The following is a 22,491-nucleotide window of genomic DNA, read 5'->3' as shown; positions in this document are numbered from 1 at the left end:
AAGTGGTGCATACAAGAAAATTTATTTTTATAAATGCATTATCTTAAAAAAGGAGAATTAAAGCAATGACTGTAAGGTCTTTTAGGCCAACTCACTGCACCATGAACAGCATGGTAACCTCTGTGACCTGCACATATACCCCAGATGAGTTCCTGGGAGAAAATTAACCCCTGTAACAGCTAACTAACTTGGGACATTCTTCTATTGTTTCTTATTCCGGCCTTAATAGACAAGGCCATGGGACTTTGTAACCAACCTTGCTCAACCTCATGACTCCAGACCCTACGACCCCACCTCAGCTTGCAAAAAACTGCCCTGAACTGTAACTTCCACTGCTTATCCCAAACTTAGAAAACTACCTCCTAACCTACCACCCTCTGCTGACTCTTTTTGGACTCAGCCCACCCGTTACCCGGGTGTATAAACAGCCATGTGCTCACACGAAGCCAGTTTGGGGGGCTCTCTTCATTCAGAGTAGGTGTTTTAACAATAACCTAATCTATCATAAGAACCTATAAAACAACAATTAAACTAAACCCAAAGCTAGTAAAAGGAATATAAAGGATAGAGTAGACCTACATAAAATAGAGACCAACAAGGAAAAAAGAGACCTACATAAAATAGAGACCAACAAGAGAAAAGCAAGGAAACCAAGAGTTGGTTCTTTAAAAAAATGAACAAAATTGAAAAATCTTGGCCAGGCGCAGTGGCTCACGCTTGTAATCCCAGCACTTAGGGAGGCAGAGGTGGGTGGATCACAAGGTTAGGAGTATGAGACCAGCCTGAACAAAATGGTGAAACCCCATCTCTACTAAAAATACAAAAATTAGCCAGGCGTGGTGGCACACACCCGTAACCTCAGCTACTCAAGAGGTTAAGGCAGGAGAATGCTTGAACCCTGGAGGTGGAGGTTGCAGTGAGCCAAGATCATTCCATTGTACTCCAACCTGGGTGACAAGAGCAAGACTCTGTCTCAAAAAAAAAAGGAAAAAGAAAAATCTTTAGCTAGGCTGACAAAAAAAGGAAAATGACTTAAATTACTAATAACATGAATGAAAGAGGGAAATTGCTACTAACCTTAGAGAAATAAAAAGGAATATAAAAAACAATTATAGAACAATGTATTAGATAATCTATATGAAATGGACAATTCTTTATTTTAGACAGAGTCTTGCTCTGTTGCCTAGACTAGAGGGCAGTGGAACAATCTCGGCTCACTGCAACCTCTGCCTCTTGGGTTCAAGCGATTCTCATGGCTTAGCCTCCGGAGTAGCTGGGACTGCAGGCATGCACCACCACACCTGGCTAATTTTTTGTTATTTCTGGTAGAGACGGGGTTTCACCATGTTAGCCAGGCTGGTCTCAAACTCCTGACCTCAAGTGATCCATCTGCCTCAGCCTCCCAAAGTCCTGAGCTTACAGGTGAACTCCTGGCCTCAAGTGAGCCACCATGCCTGGCCTGAAACAGACAAATTTCTAAAATAACACAAATTATCAAAATCAACTCAAGAAGAAACAAAATTTCAACAGACCAAATAAAGAGATTGAATTAGTAATCAAAACACTTCACACAAAGGAAAGCCCAGATGGCTTCAAGGGTGAATTCACTAAATGTTTAAAAAAGAATTAACACCAATTCGTCACGCTCTTCCAAAAAAACAGAAGACAAGAGAATACTTCCTAACTCATCCTGTGAGGCCAATATTATCCTCAAACCAAAACTAGACAAAGACATAAGAAAACTACAGATCATTAGCCCTTGTGAATACAGATGCACAAAGCCTCAGCAAAATACTAGAATCCAGCATTTAAAAAGGATTACACACCATGCAAAAAAGCAAAACTGAATCCAGCAACATTTAAAAAAGATTATATACCACAACTAAGCAGGATCAGTTTAATGTATGAAAATCAGTGAAATACACCATATAAATAGAATAACAAATAAAGGATAAGTAAATAAATAAAATCAAGAATATACCACATGATCATCTCAGTAGTTGCAGAAAAAGCATCTGAGGCTCCTGGTGCTTATCACTGGTTGTGTTCTTACACTGACTGCCTAGAAAGAGGAGATGGAGTAAATCTACCTCATATACACCTCCACCCAGGCCCTGTGCCTGGTCTGTATTGTAAATGCAGGAGGACACAGAGTTGATGGGGCCGGGGGGACGGGGAAGCATTTCAAAAACCCAATACTCTTTCATGAAAAAACATTGAACAAATGAGGAATCAAAGGGAAGTTCCTCAACCTGACAGAGGGCACCTATGAAAAATTACTGCTAGCCAGGCAAGGTGGCTCACGCCTATAATCCCGGCACTCTGGGAGGCTGAGGTGGGCAGATCATCTGAGGTTAGGAGTCTGAGACCAGCTTGACCAACATGGAGAAAACCCATCTCTACTAAAAATACAAAAAAAATTAGCCAGGCATGGTACTGCATGCCTGTAATCCCAGCTACTCAGGAGGCCGAGGCAGGAGAATTGCTTGAACCTGGGAGGTGGAGGTTGCGGTGAGCCAAGATCCTGCCATTGCACTCTAGCCTGGGCAACAAGAGTTAGACTCCATCCCCCATCAAAAAAAAAAAGAAGAAAGAAAAACTAGAGCTAACATTATACTCAATGGGAAGCTCTCTTCTAAGATCAGGAACAAGACAAGGGTGTCTACTTTCATCCCTTCTATTTGTACTGCTGGTTCCAACCAGGACAAATATGTAATAAAAAGAAAAGTTATCTAGACTGGAAAGGAAGTAAAACTATCCTCTCTTCACAGATGACATTATCTTGTATATAGAAAACCCTAAGGAATCCACAAAAATGAAACAATTAGAGCTACTAAGTACAGAAGGTCGCAGGATATAAGTTCAATATACAAAAATTGCAGTTCTTTGTGCTACCAGTGAACTATTACCAGACCGAATTAAGAAAACAATTTTGTTTCAATAGCGTTAAAAGGAATAAAGTACTTAGGAATCAGTTAACAAAAGAAGCACAAGACCTGTACTCTGAAAAGCATAAAATACTGTAAAACAAAATTAAACAGGACCTAAATAAATGAAAAGACATTACATGTTCATGGAATGTAAAACTTACCTTAAGATAGCAACACTTCCCAAATTCATATATCGATTCAACACAATGCTACCAAAACCCCAGCCTCCTTTTTGCAGAAATCGACAAGCTTATCTTAAAATTTATAAGAAAATATAAAAGACCTATAATAGCCAAAACAATCCCGAAAAATAGAAACAAGTTTGAAGAATTCACTCTTCCTGACTGCAAAACTTAATCCAAAGCTATAGTAATCAAGACTGTGCGGCACTGAAATAAGGAGAGACATACAGATCAAAGGAACAATACCGAAAGCCCAGATATAAACCTTCTCGTTTACCTGCAAATGGTTTTTGATAAGGGTGCCAAATGGGGAAGGAATGAAGTTGGACCCCTACCTCATACCAAATACAAAAACTAACTCAAAATGGATCAAATTACTCTATGTATGAGGTAAATCTATAAAATTTTTACTTTTGCTTTTTTTTTTTGAGACAGTGTCTCACTCTGTTGGTACGGCCTCAAGCTTTCTGGCTCAAGCAATCCTTCCGCTTCAGCCTTCTGAGTAGCTAGGGCCATAAGCCCGTGCCACAATGCCCAGCTAATTTTTTAAATTTTTTGTACAGATGGGGCCTGTTGCCCAGGCTGCTCTCAAACTCCACCTAGGCTCAAGCAATCCTCCCACCTCAGCCTCTCAAAGTGCTAAGATTACAAGCAAGAGCCACTGCACCTGGCCTTATAAAACTTTTAGAAGAAAAGATAGGTATAAATCTTTGCAACGTTGAATTAAGCAATATTTTCTGAGACATGACAGCAAAAGCATAAGCTATAACAAAATGCACAGCCTAGACATCAGCAGTAAAATAAATGAAGTACTGATACTGATATATTTCAACATAGAGGAACTTTTGTAACATCATGTTAAATGAAAGAAGTCAGTCACAAAGGACCATATATATAGGACGATTCCACTAAATGAAATGTCCAGAATAGACAAATCCGTAGAGATAAAAAGTAGATTCATGGTTTCTTAGGACTGGAATAAACTAGGTGTTTGAAGAGATGACATCTTAAGAGATGCAAACTTTCTTTTAGGGGTAATGAAATTGTTTTAAAATCAATGTGGTAATGGATACACAACTCTGAATATACTAAAAGCCACAGAATTGCTCTTCCACTTAGTAGTGGACATAGGCAGCTGCTATTGATCTTTCATTATTTCCTTTTCTCTGATATTTCTAGAAAATATTTAGCAAGTTTCCATACAGGTTGACTCAAGCAGTCTTTAAAGTTCTTTCATGAATAGGAAGATGTGTTTTTGTACCCTTGCAGCAGAGATCTAATTAACTTGGGGGAAGAAAAATAAGCCAAGTTAACATACCTAATTAAGAGTCCAAAGACACTTTTAATTTTTGCTTTGTACAATTGTATCCTACCAGAATTTATAAGACCACTGTGAGTCACAATCTGCAACAACTAAAACTAGCCCTTGTTCAAGACAGGAAAACAAATATGTCAGCCACTGGGCATGAAGAATGTCTACATAAGGCACCTTAAGATATCCCATTTCATTAAACCCCACAGGTCACTTGCTCCTTGTTAAGCATAGATTACGTATTAAACATTGCTGTTCTCTTCTCCACAGTTTTAAAAGCACAAGTAAATCAAAGCAGATTTTATGAAAAGCACATTCTGTCATTACAGGCCCCAAAATCAGCAATACAATCTCAGGTAGCCACTTCAACTCCCTTCAGTAAAATTAAGTCCACTAGTGAGGAAACTGCTGCTATAGTTGATTCTGTGGAATTCTCAAAACATGGAAAATGTTCCAGTGGGGCTTCAAACAGTAAGAAATGTATCAAAACTAAACAAATCTACCAAGGAATGCAGGAGATAGATAGAAGTTACATTAATTATTATTACCTTTGAAGATGGCTCTCAGGAGTGCTCCAGCAACTTTTCCTTTCACTGCTTGATTCTGAAGGAGATTAGTCAACTGCAAAGAAAGAAAGAAAAACTATAATTCTCTGGCAACACTCTTAAACCCAATGACCTAAACACTCAATATGAAAAAATACTCTTCTGTCAAGTTCAGATCCTTCAAGGAATACAAACACCATACGTTTTAGATAGAGCAGGATACATCTTAATAAGATCCTGGATTGTCAAGACGGAAATCTATTCATACTCATTCTTTTTTTTTTTTGAGACTGAGTTTCGCTCTTATTGCCCGGGCTAGAGCACAATGGCACAATCTCAGCTCACTGCAACCTCTGCATTCCAGGTTCATGCCATTCTCCTGCCTCAGCCTCTCAAGTAGCTGGTATTAGAGGTACCTGCCACCACACCCAGCTAATTTTTGTATTTTTAGTAGAGATGGGGTTTCACCACATTGACCAGGCTAGACTCGAACTCCTGACCTCCTAATCCACCCGACTCGGCCTCCCAGTGTTGGGATTACAGGCGTGAGCCACTGCACCCAGCCTGTTCATACTCATTCTATAAAGATTTGTGGAGTACTTAGCATAGTTGGGGACATACTTCAATCCAACTTCTTGAGCATATTATTTTCTTTAGACATGCTAGAAAGATGAACAAGACAGACATGGTAATTTGACTTAAAGAGTTTACAATAGAGCAGGAGGGGAAAGAATGACAGAAAAAAAAAATCAGAAAAAAAATTGTAAAAGAACCAAATAAGAGGCTGACATAGACAGTAAGTGAGGAAAGGAAAGAAACTTCCTCTAGGGTAGTAAGGGGAAGGTTCTCTGAAGTAGGTGACATTTATGTAGAGACTTAAGAGGACAAGATTCTCCTGCCTCAGCCTCCTGAATAGCTGGGATTACAGGCATGTGCCACCATGCCCTGCTAATTTTTTGTATTGTTAATAGAGACAGGGTTTCACCACGTTGGTCAGGTCCTGACCTCAGGTGATCCACCTGCCTTGGCCTCCCAAAGTGCCGAGATCACAGGAGTGAGCCACCCCGCCCAGCAACAAGGTGCTAATTATTCAAAGGAGTTAGAGAAGGATATTCTAGACAGAAGTATGATCATGTGCAAAGGCCAAGAAGAAGCAAAGAGCTTGGCATATTTGAGGCCAAATACTTGTTTTAAAAAAAAAAAAGATCAATATAGTTGGAAAAGGGTAAAGAAAAGAGTAGTAGAAGATGAGTTTGAAGAGAAACAGAAAGGACCAGATTATGAAGAATCTTACAGGTCATGGTAGAAAGTTCAGCTTTTGTCTAACTGCAACGGAAGTTACTCAAGAGAAAAGAAGGAAGTGAGATGATAGATATTTTTTTAAGACGGAGTTTCACTCTTGTTACCTAGGCTGGAGTGAGTGCAATGGCACGATCTCGGCTCACAGCAACCTCCGCCTCCTGGGTTCAGGCAATTCTCCTGCCTCAGCCTTCTGCGTAGCTGGGATTACAGGCACGCGCCACCATGCCCAGCTAATTTTTGTATTTTTAGTAGAGATGGGGTTTCACCATTTGACCAGGATGGTCTCGATCTCTTGACCTCGTGATCCACTCGCCTCGGCCTCCAAAAGTGCTGGGTTACAGGCGTGAGACACCGCACCGGCCGAGATGATAGATTTTTAAAACATCATCCTTGCTCCTTGTGTGGAGAATGAGTTATGGGGGTTTGTGAAATGGGGATACCTGTTAGTAGACTGCTACTGTGTTTAAGAGGGAGATGATAGTGACCTAGACCAAAGTAACAGAGGCACAATGAGTTGTGTCCTCCCCACACCCCCAAATTTCATGTGCTGAAGTTCTAACCCCCCGTGGTTCCGAATATGACCTTATTTGGAAATTGGGTTCTTGTAGATGTAATTAACTGAGGTTATTAGAATGGGCCATTCAGTCACTAGTCCAATGACTGATGTTGTTAAAAAAGGGGAACTCTGAGCCAGACGCGGTGGCTCAAGCCTATAATCCCAGCACTTTGGGAGGCCGAGGCGGGTGGATCACAAAGGTCAAGAGATTGAGACCATCCTGGTCAACAAGGTGAAACCCTGTCTCTACAAATACAAAAATTAGCTGGGCATGGTGGTGCGTGCCTGTAGTCCCAGCTACTCGGGAGGCTGAGGCAGGAGAATTGCTTGAACCCAGAAGGCGGAGGTTGCAGTGAGCCGAGATCGTGCCATTGCACTCCAGTCTGGGTAACAACAGTGAAACTACATCTCAAAAAAAAAAAGGGGGAACTCTGGACATAGAACATAAACAGGGAGAATGCCAGGTGAAGATGAAAGCAGAGCTCAGGTGATACAAGCCAAGGAATGTGAAAGGTTTTACCAGCAACCCACCAGAAAGAAGCCAGGCGAGAGACACCGAACAAATTCTCACAGCCCTCAAAAGGAATCAACCCCAACAACACCTTGATCTTGGACTTCTAGTCTCCAGAACCGTGAAACATTTAATTGATGCTATTTAAGCTCTACGCTATTGGTGGTAGTTTGTAGCCCTAGCACACTGATATAGGAGATGAAGAAAAGTAGATAGATCCAAGGTAAATATTTGAGAACTAAGAATAGAAATTCCTCAGTTTGGAAACAAAGTAGGGGTAGTGATGAAGGACAAGAAACTGAGGAAGACTCCCACATTTCTGGCTCAAGCAGCTAGCTGGGTGAATAGTAGCACCATCCATTTATGTGGTGAAAATTTGGGATTAAGGAAGCATCTAAATTACCCTGAGAGCTTACTAAAACAAATTTCTGGGCTCTACCCACACTTTATGATTCAGGTCTGCTGTGGGGCTCAGAACCACTACTCTGAGATATCCAAGTGGAAGTGCCAAGTACCTGACAATGAAATATACCAAGTGGCCGGGCGCAGTGGCTCAAGCCTGTAATCCCAGCACTTTGGGAGGCCAAGGTGGGTGGATCACGAGGTCAAGAGATCGAGACCATCCTGGTCAACATGGTGAAACCCCGTCTCTACTAAAAATATAAAAAAAAAAATTAGCTGGGCATGGTGGCGTGTGCCTGTAATCCCAGTTACTCGGGAGGCTGAGGCAGGAGAATTGCCTGAACCCAGAAGGCGGAGGTTGCGGTGAGCCGAGATCGCGCCATTGCCCTCCAGCCTGGGTAACAAGAGCGAAACTCTGTCTCAAAAAAAAAAAAAGAAATATGCCAAGTGGAGCATCAATGGAAACAGATGGGACCATCCAGGAAAGAATACAAAGTGAAGAGAACACCAACAGTCAATTACTAAAAAGAGAATCAGCTGCCAGCAAAGTCGATGGAGAAAGTGAGATCGGTAACACTGGAGGGTAATCTAGAAAGAGAAGTATCACAGAAGCCAGGACTAATAAAACAATAAACTTTATCTCTTCCACAAGTACATGAGTCTGGTGTTTCTAGCTGGAGTCCATGTCTCCATTACATATATAATAAAGAAGCATCTGACTACTCTTGCCTATACATTCCAACAGAGTACTTGGTCCTTGATATAACCCTTAGAGCAGCAGTTCTCAACCAGTGGTGACTTTTGTCCCCCAGGGGACACTGGGCAATGTCTAGAAGCATTTCTGGTTGTCACAACGGGAAGGGTGCTGCTGGAATCTAGTGGTAAGAGATGCAACCAAACATTCTGCAGTGCACTGGACAGCCCACCACAAGCCAAAGCGTGAGCACTGCCAAGGCTGAGAAGCCGTCGTTGACTCTTTTTGAAACAGTTCAGTTTCAACAGAAAGCAGCGTGGCATAGGAGGGGGGTAAAAAAGCTGAATCCAGAATCAGAAGCCCTGGATGTAAATTCTAGCTATGCCATTTACTAGCTATATAACTCAGGCAAGTAATTCAATCTGTTATGTGTGTCCATTTCCCCACCTCGAAGGACTGAGATACCTCGCAGAAGAACTTGCAGGGGGACTAACACACAACACGTATTCAACGAATGTTAATGTTCCTCTATCACCGCCGTCCTCTACTCTGTCTTCCTTCTTCCACTTACGTGATCTTCAGTCTTCCTTTTCACCATGCTCAGCTATGCTTTTTACTACATTTTAAAACTTAGAGCAAGTAAGATTAATTATCCCTGTTATCTCAGAAGGCTTCAAAATTTTTAACTGGCAGACAAACTACCAAGTTAACAGCACAATCCAAATAAATTTCGATTTTTTAAAAAAACAAAACATTCCTCATTTTGTGTTGTGTGATGTTTCCTTGTGCCTAGATTGAGTTTATGCAGTCTTGCCACAACACAGGTGATATCGTGTCATTCTCTGAGTATCACGTCAGAAAGCACATGATGTCCATCTGTCCCTCGTTGGCGATAATTCTGACCTCACTTTATAATTACTTTTCCTCCTTCCCTTTGCCACCAGTAAGAAATTTGTAGGGAGACACTTTAAGACCATGCAAATATTTTGTTCCTCATTAATATTCTCCATGTAAAATGGAAAAGCCCAGCAGAAACCACTGTCACCAGGTTATCGAAGTCAGTATCACCAGGAATGACACTGACATCAAGATCTCAGTGATTCGATACACTAAAAAGGACATGGCACCATTTCTGTGGCTCTTATGCCAGGGATACATGACCTTGGTCCAATCATGAGACAATTCCAAACAGCCCTAACTGAGACACATGCAGCAAAACAACTGATCAATATTCTTCAGGGCTATGATGATCAACAGAGAACAAGGAAAGACTATTGCAGATTGCAGGAAATCAGGGGGAAATGACAACTAAGGGAGCAGTGTAGGACGCTGGAACGTAAAGAGAACATTAGTGAAATAATTACTGGGGAGACTTGGACTAAGATTCTTAGCTTCATTCATTGTATCTTACCAATGTTTTTAAATTCCTCCTGGATTTAGCATCCGTTGGTATCTCTTGCCTGGTTCAATTTTTACCATGACGGTTGCAAAGTAATGATTTTCCAATTCCTGCATTGTAAGCAAGAGAATTCCTTTCTACCCATGTATTCATTTACTTACCTTATTTACTTAGAGAAAGAGTCTTCTTTGCAGCCCTGGCTAGACTACAGTGGCACAGTCATAGCTCACTATAACCTCAAACTCCTGGGCTCAAGCAATTCTCCTGTCTCAGCACCCCTCCAGTTAACTAGGAATACAAGTATATGCCACCATGCCATGCTAATCAAAAAAAAAAAAAAAAAATTGGGCCAGGCACGGTGGCTCACGCCTGTAATCCCAGTACTTTGGGAGGCTGAGGCAGGTGGATCACCAGGTCAAGAGATCGAGACCATCCTGGTCAACATGGTGAAACCCTGTCTCCACTAAAAATAAAAAAAAATGAGCTGGGCATGATGGTGCATGCCTGTAATCCCAGCTACTCTGGAGGCTGAGGCAGAATTGCCTGAACCCAGGAGGCGGAGGTTGCAGTGAGCCGAGATCGTGCCATTGCACTCCAGCCTCGGTAACAAGAACGAAACTCCGTCTCAAAAAACAAAACAAAAAAATTTAAATAGGAAATGTATGCACGTATATACACATAAAAATATACATGTACACAGGTACACATATATATATATATACACATATCTGAGAAAGCCTAAGTTCACACTTGTACCTCTATTTCTAATCTATCCCCACAGGATTCTTTCTTGCCTTTCTTTTTTTTTTTTTTTTTTTTTTTTTTGAGACAGAGTTTCGCTCTTGTTACCCAGGCTGGAGTGCAATGGTGCAATCTCGGCTCACCGCAACCTCCGCCTCCTGGGTTCAGGCAATTCTCCTGCCTCAGCCTCCTAAGTAGCTGGGATTACAGACACGCGCCACCATGCCCAGCTAATTTTTTTGTATGATTAGTAGAGACGGGGTTTCACCATGTTGACCAGGATGGTCTCGATCTCTTGACCTGGTGATCCACCCGCCTCGGCCTCCCAAAATGCTGGGATTACAAGCACCCGGCCTCTTTGTTGCCTTTCTACATTTCATATTTCCATGTCCCTCTGCCACTAAAAGAACACTAACTCTGAATATCAACACGTTTATTACATCTAAAATAGTTTCAAAATTGCTTCACCCATACCACTACAATAAACAATCCTACTAAAAAAAGTTCAAGGTTTATTTGTATTTTTCCCCACCACTCCTATACCAAGACTTTGGGTAGATAATCAAATACTTAGACGAGTTTTTTCTCCCCTCCCCACCTTCAGTATGGTTAGGGTATTCTTTGTTTCTTTTTTGTAATGCTACCCAGACATATGTATGTTTTCTCCTCTTTTTCACATAAAAAGGAGAATATACACATTTTGTACATTTCCTAGAGGTGGGATGACTGGGTTGAAGGAAAATGTGTCTGTAGTCTTGCTAGGTATTACCAGATTCTAACCATGGTTATACCATTTTTCAACAATGAATGAGTGAGTGCCTGCTTTCCCCCAGCAGCTCAACTGGACAAGAAATAGTATCTTCCACTTTAATTTACATTTCTCTTACTATGAGTGAAGCTGAGCATATTTTCTTGTGTTTAAGGCCATTTTTATATCTTTTAATGATTATTCTCATGTTTTTTGCCTTTTTTAAATATAATGTTTTATCTTTCCCATCCTCACGAGTTATTTAAGAATTAGGAATATTAATCCTTTATCTGTGATACGTTACAAATATTTTTTTCCCAGTTGGCCATTTGTCTTTTGACTCTGGCCATGCAAACTTTTTAACTTATATGTAGACTAACTAATCTTTTATTGCATCTATATTTTATATAATACTTAGATTATACAAATAATATATAATTTGTATAATACTTGCACTGGGCTTAAAGAGAAATTCATCCACGTTTTCTTCTAACATATAGTTTTTGTTTTGTTTTGTTTTGTTTTTTGAGACGGAGTTGTTGTTACCAGACTGGAGTGCAATGGCACGATCTCGGCTCACTGCAACCTCTACCTTCTGAGTTCAAGCAATTCTCCTGCCTCAGCCTCCTGAGTAGCTGGGACCACAGGTGCGCACCACCATGCCCAGTTAATTTTTGTATTTTTAGTAGAGACGGGGTTTCACCTTGTTGACCAGGATGGTCTCAATCTCTTGACCTTGTGATCAACCCGCCTTGGCCTCCCAAAGTGCTGGGATTATAGGCTTGAGCCACCACGCCCGGCCTAACATATGGTTTTGGTTTTTGTTTTTTGAGACAGAGTCTCACTGTGTTGCCAGGCACCAGGCTGGAGTGCAGTGGCTCCATCTCGGCTCACTGCAACCTCTTCCTCCTGCATTCAAGCAATTCTCCTGCCTCAGTCTCTCGAGTAGCTGGGACTACAGGCACATGCCACCACACCCAGCTAATTTTTTGTATTTTTTAGTAGAGACGGGGTTTCACTATGGTCTTGACCTCTTGACCTTGTGATCTGCCTGCCTCGGCCTACCAGAGTGCTGGGATTACAGGCGTGAGCCACCACACCTGGTCCTAACTTACAGTTTTTTTATTTATTTAATTTTTTTTTGTTTTTTAAGAGTCAGAGTCTCACTGTCATCCCTGTTGAAGTGCAGTGGCACAATCATAGCTCACTGTAATCTCAACCTCCTGGCTCAAGTGATTTTCCCGCCTCAGCCTCCCAAAATGCTGGGATTCAGGGATAAGCCCTTGTGCCCGGTCCTAACATTTATTTAGATTTGTTTTTTACATTTAAAATTCTGATTCATTTGGAGCTTACTCTTGAAATAGATCTAATTTTATCTATTTTTTTTCCAAATGGCCATCCAGCTGTTCCAATACCATTTGTCAAAGACTACATTTATTTCAGTGTTTTGAGATGTCATTTTATCATATACTAGATTTTACTTGTAGTTGGGTCTATTTTGAGACTTTCTCTTCATGCATTACCAATTCTTGGTATTCCATTCCGTTTCTGTTCATCTATTCACGTACCAGTACCATACTCTTACTTATAAAACTTTTTGTGGTGTTTAGTCTCTGCTAGGGCTAACCCTCCCTCAGAGCTCTTTTCAGCTTTTCCCTATTCCTGTGTGTACAATTTTCTATATGAATTTTACCATCAGCCTATCTAGTTCCACAAAATAGCTCAATGAAATCTTTATTGGTATTAAATTGATAAATTAACTTAGGGAGAAGTGACATTTTCATGGTGTTGAGACTCCTCAATCAAGAACAGGGTATCTTCCTAGCTTCCTACTTCTGTCCTTTAGAAGTGTTTCATAGTTTTTTTCATATGGGTTTTGGACATTTCTCAGGTTTATTCCTATTTTAACTTTTTGATTGCTATTGTAAATGGGGCTTTCTCATTCACTGCATCTGCTGGAACGCAGTGGTGTGATCTCAGCTCACTGCAACCTCTGCTTCCACGGTTCAAGCAATTCTCCTGCCTCAGCCTCCCGAGTAGCTGGGATTACAGGCATGCACCACCATGCCTGGCTAATTTTTATATTCTTAGTAGAGACAAGGTTTCTCCTTGTTGGGCAGGCTGGTTTTGAACTCCTGACCTCAGGTGATCCACCCACCTCAGCCTCCCAAAGTGCTGGGGTTATAGGCGTGAGCCACCCCGTCTGGCCAACTGTATCTTCTAACTGGCTAATGTATGAATGCTACTGATTTTTGCATGTTATATTCTGCTACCTTGATGAATTCTTGTTTATACATGGTTTTACCACAGATTCTCCAGGGTTTTCCAGGTATACTATCATACCACCTACAAAGAGAGATGGTTTTATATTTTCTTTTTCTGTTTTTTGAGATGGAATCTTACTCTGTTTGCCCAGGTTGAAGTGCAATGGCACCATCTGGGCTCACTGCAATCTCCACCTCCCAGGTTTAAGTGATTCTTCTGCCTCAGCCTCCTGAGTAGCTGGGACTACAGGCACACACTACCATGCCTGGCTCGTTTTTGTACTTTTAGTAGAGAAGAGGTTTCACCATGTTGGCCAAGCTGGTCTAGAACTCCTGATCTTAAGGGATCTGCCCATCTTGGCCTCCCAAAGTGCTGGGATTATGGGCATGAGCCACTGCGCTCAGCCTTTATTTTTCTATGATTATGACTCTGAGTCTTTCTCTAGGCTAACTGTATCGGATAGCTGACCAAAACATTAAATAGTAGTGGAAACAGTAGGCAGCACTGCTTTGCTCCCGGACTTAGAGGAAAAGCTTCTATGGTTTCCCACTAAGATGCTGACTCTAGAATTTAGATATGTATATTTTATGATGTAAGCGGCCACCTATTCTAATTTTCTCAAGTTTTTATTAGGAATGGGTGTTGAATTTTGTCAAAGGCTTTCTCTGAACTACGAAGGTAACTGTATAGTCTTTATATTGAACCAAGCTTGTATTCCTGCTATTAAATCCCACTTGATCCTGGTATATTTTTTAAAATGTGGTATTGAAATCTGTCCCCTAATATTTAAGACTTTTATATCAATACTCACAAGTGATATTAGTCTATAATATCTTTTTTCTAGGTTATCTTTATGAGATTTAGGGATATACCTGATAAAGATAGCATAAAAAAAAATCAACGCTGTACTTGCTCAATTCAATGTAATACTTGCTTCATTCAAAAAATTTGGAAGTTTTCCTTCAATATTTATGCTCTGAAACAATTTACGTAGCATTAGGACCTGATCGCTAAAGATCTGACAGAAGTTTCCTGTGAATCTGGGCCTGGTATTTCTGTATGAGGTATATCCTTGATAACTTTCTCTTTTCTTCTATGGAAACTGGTCTGCTTAAGCTTTCCATCTCAAATTGGCTCAATTTTATTAAACTGTATGTGTCTAAGAAATTATCCATTTCCTCTAGGTTTTCAAATTTATTTGCACAGAAATGTATGTACTGTAGTTTCACAATATTTTTTGGAGATTTTCTCTGCATTAATGGTACCTCCCCTTATCATTTATCATTTTCTGCATATTTTTACTCCATTCTTTTGATTATATTCATTAATGGTGAGGTTTTTTCCCCCCAAAGAACCAAGATTTTGATTAATTTGATCTACTATTTTTCTGTTCTCTACTTCATTAATTTCCACTTTTATCTTTAGTAGTATCTTCTTTTGTTTTTGTTGTTGTTGTTTACTTTCTTTTTTCTAGGTTTTTGAGTTGGGAATTATTATTTTGATTATTTCATTTGTATTTCATTACTCATTTGTTTCATTATTTCATTTGTTAAACACTGTTGTTTTTAACATTATTCCATGGATTTTAACATGTAGCATTTTTGTTATCTGTAAAATTGTTTTTCAAAAATCCTGTAATTTCTTTTCATCAGTTATTTAGTTGGTATCTCTTTTCATCAGTTATTTAGAAGGTATTTTAATTTCCAGGTAAAAGTATTGCTTGTTTTTTGATTTTTAGTTTCAGTTTTCATTTCCAGTTTTATTGCATTATGACCACAGATAATAGTTTGTAATAATTCTACCTTATGGGACCTACGCATGTTTTCTTTGTATCTAGTATATGACACACGATTAATTTTTATGAATATTATATGTGGTTAAGAAGAAAATATATTCTTATCAAAGTTCTCCCCATATATTTTAAATATTCTTTATATTTTCCACCTCTTTACAATCTGTAAGTGGTTAGTTATCCTCAGCTCTGTATTCCACATCACTAATTTTCTCTTTAGCAACGTTTAGTCTACTATGAAATCATCTACTGAAGTTTTCATTTCAAGAAGTTTTCTTTGATTGCTTTCTAAATCCATTATCTTATGGGTTCTTTTCCTTCATTTACATATTTTTGCCTTGAGATGGAGTTTCGCTCTTGTTGCCCAGGCTGGAGTGCAATGGCACGATCTCGGCTCACCACAACCTCCTCTCAGGTTCAAGCAATTCTCCTGCCTCAGCTTTCTGAGTAGCTGAGGTTACAGGCAAGTGCCACCATGTTAGGCTAATTTTGTATTTTTAGTAGAGACAGGATTTCTCCATGTTGGTGAGGCTGGTCTCAAACTCCCGACTTCAGGTGATCCGCCCATCTTGGCCTCCCAAAGTGCTGGGATTACAGGTGTGAGCCACCAGGGATGGCCTTCATTTACATCTTTAAATATGTTAAATACTAGGCCAGGCAGAGTGGCTCACACCTGTAATCCCAGCACAGTGGGAGGCTGAGGTGAGTGGATTGCTTGAGCTCAGGAGCTCAAGACCAGCCTGGAAAGCATGGTGAAACCCCATCTCTGTTAAAAATACAAAAATTAGTTAGACACATGTCCATAGTCCCTGCTACTCAGGAGGCTGAAGTGGGAGGATCACTTGAGCCCAGGAGGTTGAGGCTGCAATAAGCTGGGATTGCCCCACTGCACTCCAGTCTGGGCAAGAGTGAGATCATCTCTCTAAACAAATAAATAAAGTTAAATACTCTATTAAGTATTTGTGTTAAATATTTAAAATTTTTTTTCAGATTGCTCTAAATTCTTGAATATTAATTTTCCCATTGCTGGTTCTGTGACAGTCTTTCTTGCCACATGACTTCTTATGTGTTTTATAATTTTTACTCTGAGTTCATATTCTGTGGAACATTTTATTAAATGAACTGCATGCATATATTAATGACATGATTAACAAATTTGTAGAGGATAAAAGGTGATTACTATGGTCAACAGAATCATACAAAATGATCTTGATGGAGTAAAACAAGATGAATCTAAAAGAGATGACAGTTAACAAATATAAAGTTTGTTGTTGTGTGGTTGTTTTTAGAAACCGGGTCTTGCTATGTTGCCTAAGCCAATCTCGAATTTCTGGCCTGACGGAATGCTCCCAAAGTGCCAGGATTACAGGTATGAGCCACCATGCCTGGCCCATATATAGTTCTTAACAGGGGTTCTAAAAACGACAGGATTTCAGAGATAAAGGAAATTTAGCTTAATATCAACATATACAAAAGTAAATATAAGAGCAATGAGACCACGATATGATGTTACTGCCAAAAAGCTGATTTTGCATTAATGGAAAAATGAAAGAAATATTAGCATTACTCTATCCTAGAATCAGAATACTGGAACACTGTCTTCAATTTGACAGTATTCAGGCCGGGCGCGGTGGCTCAAGCCTGTAATCCCAGCACTTTGGGAGGCCGAGGCGGGTGGATCACGAGGTCAAGAGATCGAGACCATCCTGGTCAACATGGTGAAACCCCGTCTCTACTAAAAATACAAAAAATTAGCTGGGCATGGTGGCGCGTGCCTGTAATCCCAGCTACTCAGGAGGCTGAGGTAGGAGAATTGCCTGAACCCAGGAGGCGGAGGTTGCGGTGAGCCGAGATTGCACCATTGCACTCCAGCCTGGGTAACAAGAGCGAAACTCCGTCTCAAAAAAAACAAAAAAAATAATACTCATCAACTGACAGAAGAAGAGAAGAAAAGGAAATCCCATGATACTCAATGTCTTTACTTGTTTATACATATATCGTGAAGAGGGATGCTTTTCCAGACAGCAATCTGCATAGGATGAGATCACTTATTATGGAAAAAGCAGCAGTATATCAGCCAAGCGAGAAGATCAGGAAAAATATACAGCTTCACATATAAGGCAATTACTATCCCATCTGATAATCATATACTTACAGTGAAAACAGAGGCCCTAATTTTTACTAATAATTTCAAAATACTTTGCTGTTCATAAACTTAATTTCTTTAAGGAAAAATACAGGAAAGCAACAAAATGCAAAACTAATGTCTTCATCAATAACTATAGTCTAGATATTATCTTCAAATAGGATTGTTCTAAGGACCATAAAAGTATATACAGTTGTAAAAAGCATTCTAAGGCTATTTCAGATTTAAATTTGGTCACAAATGCCCTCACGTTGTCCATTTCTCTCATTCCCTCACCCCAATTTCTTTACACCTATAAATTATTATTAAATAAATCCTTGTCTCCTATGGAGAATGGGGAGTAGACGAAGACGCAACATGGTTTTCCTTTCTCACATGTCCTTTGAATTTGTCATCAAGCCTGACATTCACTTTTAGCAGAACACGCTTCCTGATACTCACGTCATCTTCTTTCAGAGTCTGAAGAAATTCCTGCAGTTTGTCTGCTGTCTTTTCTGCTGCTAGAGATAAAATCTTCTGGTCCATTACTGCTCATATCACAGAACTAAAAGGGAAAAACGTCAGAGGTGAGTGAAGATTCCAGAAATAGACAAACTTGATTTTTTTTTCCTTCCCTGTTAACTGAACATTTCATACCTATTATGCAATGGGTGCTCAACAAACTTAGGACTATCTTTGAATAGGTGATTCTTTTTTTCTTCTTCTTCTTCTTCTCAAGCTCAGTGTTAAGATGGTGATTCTTAACCTAACCAAAATAATCTTAAAAATTCCCTGAAATTGCCTTATTAGGAAACGGTAATCAACTGGTTTCATAAGTTTTGCCCACACTTGTCATCATCTACTGAGCATACTATCTAGAACCCAGCTGCCACTTAACAGCATGACAAGTATGTAATATATTTAATATGTTATCATAAGCATGTAATAAAGTATTTGACAAATAAATGAATAAACCAACAGCATTAGAAATGCATTGTACCAATTAAATGGTATAGAAACAAATGAGAAGGAGAGCCAAGAGTGTGAGGCTGCAGTGAGCTGTGATCATGTCACTGTACCCCAGCCTAGGCAACAAGGTAAGACCCTGTCTCTTAAAAAGAAAGAAAAGGTGAGAAATTAACAAGGTGAAAGATATCATTGTGTTCTTAAAGGTCAAGGCTTCCAGAGGAAAGCTTGAACTGGAGCTCAGAGATTAAATTTAGATAGTCAAGACAACCAGACTGTATACATTAGTGAGAAGGGTACCATGAACAAAGGCATTCATATGGGAAATGAGAAATTTATTTGGGGAAAATGAGTAAAATGGCTGAGGTAGAATCCAAGTAGGAAAACAGTGAGTAGGAAGGCTGGAAAGATAGGCTGGGAGTAAACAGGTTAAGGAATTCAGATTCTGTGTCGTAAATCACTGAGAACCATCAAAAAATTCCAAGCAAAAGACAATCTCACAAGACTGAAAGTGACAGAACCTAGCATCTTTGTGCAGATTAAAGTGGGGAGAAGGTAAGGAGAAACAGCAAAGGGGAAGAGACCATTTGGAAGCTATTTTAGTGGAAATTATAAAGACCTGTACTAGGGTGGTGACTGGAGAATAGAAAAGATGGAACGGGGGCCAGGTGCGGTGGCTAATGCCTGTAATCCCAGCACTTTGGGAGGCCAAGACGGGTGGATCACGAGGTCAAGAGATCGAGACCATCCTGGTCAACATGGTGAAACCCTGTCTCTACTAAAAATACAAAAAATTAGCTGGGCACAGTGGCGCGTGCCTGTAATCCCAGTTACTCAGGAGGCTGGGGCAGGAGAATTGCCTGAACCCAGGAGGCGGAGGTTTCGGTGAGCCGAGATCGTGCCATTGCACTCCAGTTTGGGTAACAAGAGCTAAACTCCGTCTCAAAAGAAAAGAAAAGATGGCATGAAATGGAGGCACGTGAAACAGACAGAATTCAGTGAGGAGCTATGAAAACAGAAGGGGGAAATACAGACTATTAGAAAGAAAATCTGCCCCTCCTCTTCCTCCTGTGTTTCCCATCTCCATAAATGGTACCATCATCTGTTCAGCTGCTCAAACCAGAAACCTGGGTGACATTCTTAACAACTTTGGCTTCATCCTTCACCACATCCATGACCAAGTCCTGTCAATGTTACCAAGTATCTCCCAAATCTACTTTTCTCCAACTCCACTACTGACACATTACTCCAAGCCACCACCATCTCTCACCTGAACTAAGGCAATAACTCCTAACTTGTCCCCCTCCATGCATCAACTAAAGTGATGTTTTTGAAACACAAACCTCATTATGTGACTTATCTTCCCTCCATGCCATCCTCATCCGAAAGCTGTTCAGAGTAGCTTTCCACTGTTTTCTCATCAGTCCAAAATCCGTAAGGATAAAGTAAGTCCTCCAAGGTCTGACCCATGCCTAACTCCCCTTCATCACTCTGTTCCAGCCACAGGGAATTACTTCCAGTCCTTCAAATCACCAAGTTCTTTCTGCCACAGGCCCTTCCACATGTTTCCATCTGGAACTCAAATATATACTCCTCCTTCCATCCACTGCCCCCCAATCTTTTATTACTAATTCCTACAATTCCTTCAGATCTCAGCTCAATCCACATCTCAAAAACTCAGTCTAGGTTAAATGGTTCCCTATTACATCCGCTCATGGCACCAGTAAATCCTCTTACATACTGTCATCAGTTTTTAATGTTACATGGGTAATTATCAGATTAACAAATATATTTCCCACTAGACTATAAGCCCTGTAAGGGCAGGGGCCGTAGCTGGTTTTATGACTGTATCTCCAGCACTTGGCACACTACCTAGCTCAAACTAGGTAACTAACAAATATTTGTTGAATTATTAAACCCCTACAATAGGGAAGACACTGGACCCAGGACTTTACAGCCATTAACATGATCCTCGGTCGATTACTAACAGCTCAGGATTGTACCTCCCAGTGAAAGCTCAGAGAACGAGATGACATCACACTTTTAGACGAATTTTCGTCACTCACGGATCAGCCGATTCCCAGTGGAGGAGCCCCACGGGTCGCCAGCGCGACTCTTGTGGCCGCCGCAGCGGTTTTGCCGGCGCTTCCGCGCAGCAGCTCTTCATGCAGAGCAAACGGGACTGCTACCCCTACTGACCGGAGTTTGGAGCTCTGGGAAGTCAGAGCCGCTTGTTGCGGACTCAAGAGGGAGATTCCCGGGCAGAAGTGCACCATTTAGGCCGCCACAGTGGGTTGCTCGGATCCCAGCACTGGGAATCAATAAATCCGATGTCGACTCAGAAGCCTAATTAGAAAAGCGGTTCATCCATAATGAAGGGAAAAAAACAGCCTAAGAAGGCCGAGTATACTCAAAATCAGAGCCCATCAGCAACGGAACAAGCCCGGATGGAAAAGGACTCATCAGCAACCAAACAAGCCCTGATGGAAAAGGACTCATCAGCAGCAGAACAAGTCCTGATGGAAAAAGACTGTGTTCCATTATCTGAAATAGGCTTTAAAAGGTGGATGATAAGAAACTTCTGGGAGTTAAAGGAACTTGTTCTAATCCAATGTAAAGAAACTAAGAACTTTGAAAAAAGGTTTGATGAAATGATGAAAAGAATAGACAAGATAGAGAGGAATACAAATAAACTTATGGAGTTGAAAAATACAACACGAGAACTTAAGTGAAATATGTACAAGCTTAAATAGCCGAATGGATCAAGCAGAAGAAAGGATATCAGAGGTCGAAGACCAACTCAATGAAATAAAACGACAAGACAAGAATAGAGAAAAAAGGATAAAAAGGAATGAGCAAAGTCTCCAAGAAATATGGGACTATGTGAAAAGACCTAATATACGTTTGATTGGTGTACCGGAATGTGATGGAGAGAATGAATTCAAGCTGGAAAATAGTCTTCAGGATATTATCCAGGAAAATTTTCCTAATTTAGCAAAGCAGGACACTATTCAACCCCAGGCAATACAGAGAACACCACAAAGATATTCCTCAAGAAGACCAACCCCAAGGCACATAATCGTTAGATTCACCAGGATGGAAACGAAGGAGAAAATATTAAGGGCAGCCAGAGGGAAAGATCAGGTTACCCATAAAGGGAAGCCTATTAGGCTTACAGCAGATCTCTCAGCAGAAACCCTAAAAGCTAGAAGAGAGTGGGGGCCAAGATTCAATATACTTAAAGAACAGAACTTTCAGCCCAGAATATCATATCCTGCCAATTTAAGCTTTACAATTGAAGGAAAAATAAAATCTTTTAGGAACAAGCAAGTACTCAGAGATTTTATTACCACCAGGCCTGCTTTACAAGAACTTCTAAAAGAAGCATTATACATAGAAAGGAACAACCAGTATGAGCCTTTCTAAAAATACACCAAAAAGTAAAGAGCATTAACATAAAGAAGAATTTACATCAACGAAAGGATAAAATAGCCAGTTAATATCAAATGGCAGTAATCCTAAATTTAAATCGACTAAATCCCCCAATCAAAAGACACAGACAAAATCTATCGGTATATCTAAAGATATACAAAGACTCAAAGTGTTGGAAAAAAACTTACCAATTAAACAGAGAGCAAAAATAAATAAATAAAAAGCAGGAGTTGCAATTCTCACAATTAATAAAATAGATTTCAAAGCTACAAGGATACAAGGGTAAAAGGATTAATGTAATAATAAGAGATCTTAACACCCAGATACATAAGACCCATAATGAGATTTAGATTCAATGAGACAGAAAATTGATAACGATATCCAGGACTTGAACTCAGATCTAGAACAAATAAACTCAATAGAGCTCTCCATTTTAAACACACAAAATATACATTATCCACTTTAAACACACAAATATTGATCGGCCATTATTGATACCCATTTTAGGAATGAAGTAATATTTCTTTTTCCCTCTTTTTCTTTCTCTTTCTTCAAAAAAAAAAAAAAAGAAACCCTGACGCTTTCTGGC

General features: G+C 40.1%; 1 protein-coding gene and 1 non-coding gene across 16 annotated transcripts in view; one reads left to right on the top strand and one right to left on the bottom strand.

The window, feature by feature from the left end:
- The window catches only part of FANCI (FA complementation group I), a 119,645-nt gene that overhangs the window by 56,358 nt on the left and 40,796 nt on the right, over positions 1-22,491 (bottom strand). For 14 of the 15 annotated variants that reach the window (XR_013536642.1, XR_013536644.1, XR_013536646.1 and 11 more), the window contains 2 exons: positions 17,967-18,069; positions 4,973-5,045 (listed from right to left, as the gene is read on the bottom strand). Coding sequence is in view for 3 of the 15 variants with exons in the window: in XM_035303768.3 (XP_035159659.3) it covers positions 4,973-5,045; positions 17,967-18,050 (157 nt within the window). In the remaining 12 variants the exon portion in view is untranslated. Of the gene's footprint in view, positions 1-4,972; positions 5,046-17,966; positions 18,070-18,161; positions 21,488-22,491 lie in introns of those variants that run through there. The other variant, XR_013536645.1, reaches the window with a different exon arrangement.
- On the top strand, positions 2,019-2,152 carry LOC118155137 (small nucleolar RNA SNORA51). Its single transcript, XR_004745359.1, has one exon. It is a non-coding gene; the product is annotated as a small nucleolar RNA SNORA51 (small nucleolar RNA).

Source organism: Callithrix jacchus, chromosome 6, assembly GCF_049354715.1.
Source record: "Callithrix jacchus isolate 240 chromosome 6, calJac240_pri, whole genome shotgun sequence".
Lineage (NCBI taxonomy): Eukaryota > Metazoa > Chordata > Mammalia > Primates > Cebidae > Callithrix > Callithrix jacchus.
Note: the sequence above shows the minus strand (reverse complement) of the source record. Positions and strands in the feature narration are given on the sequence as shown.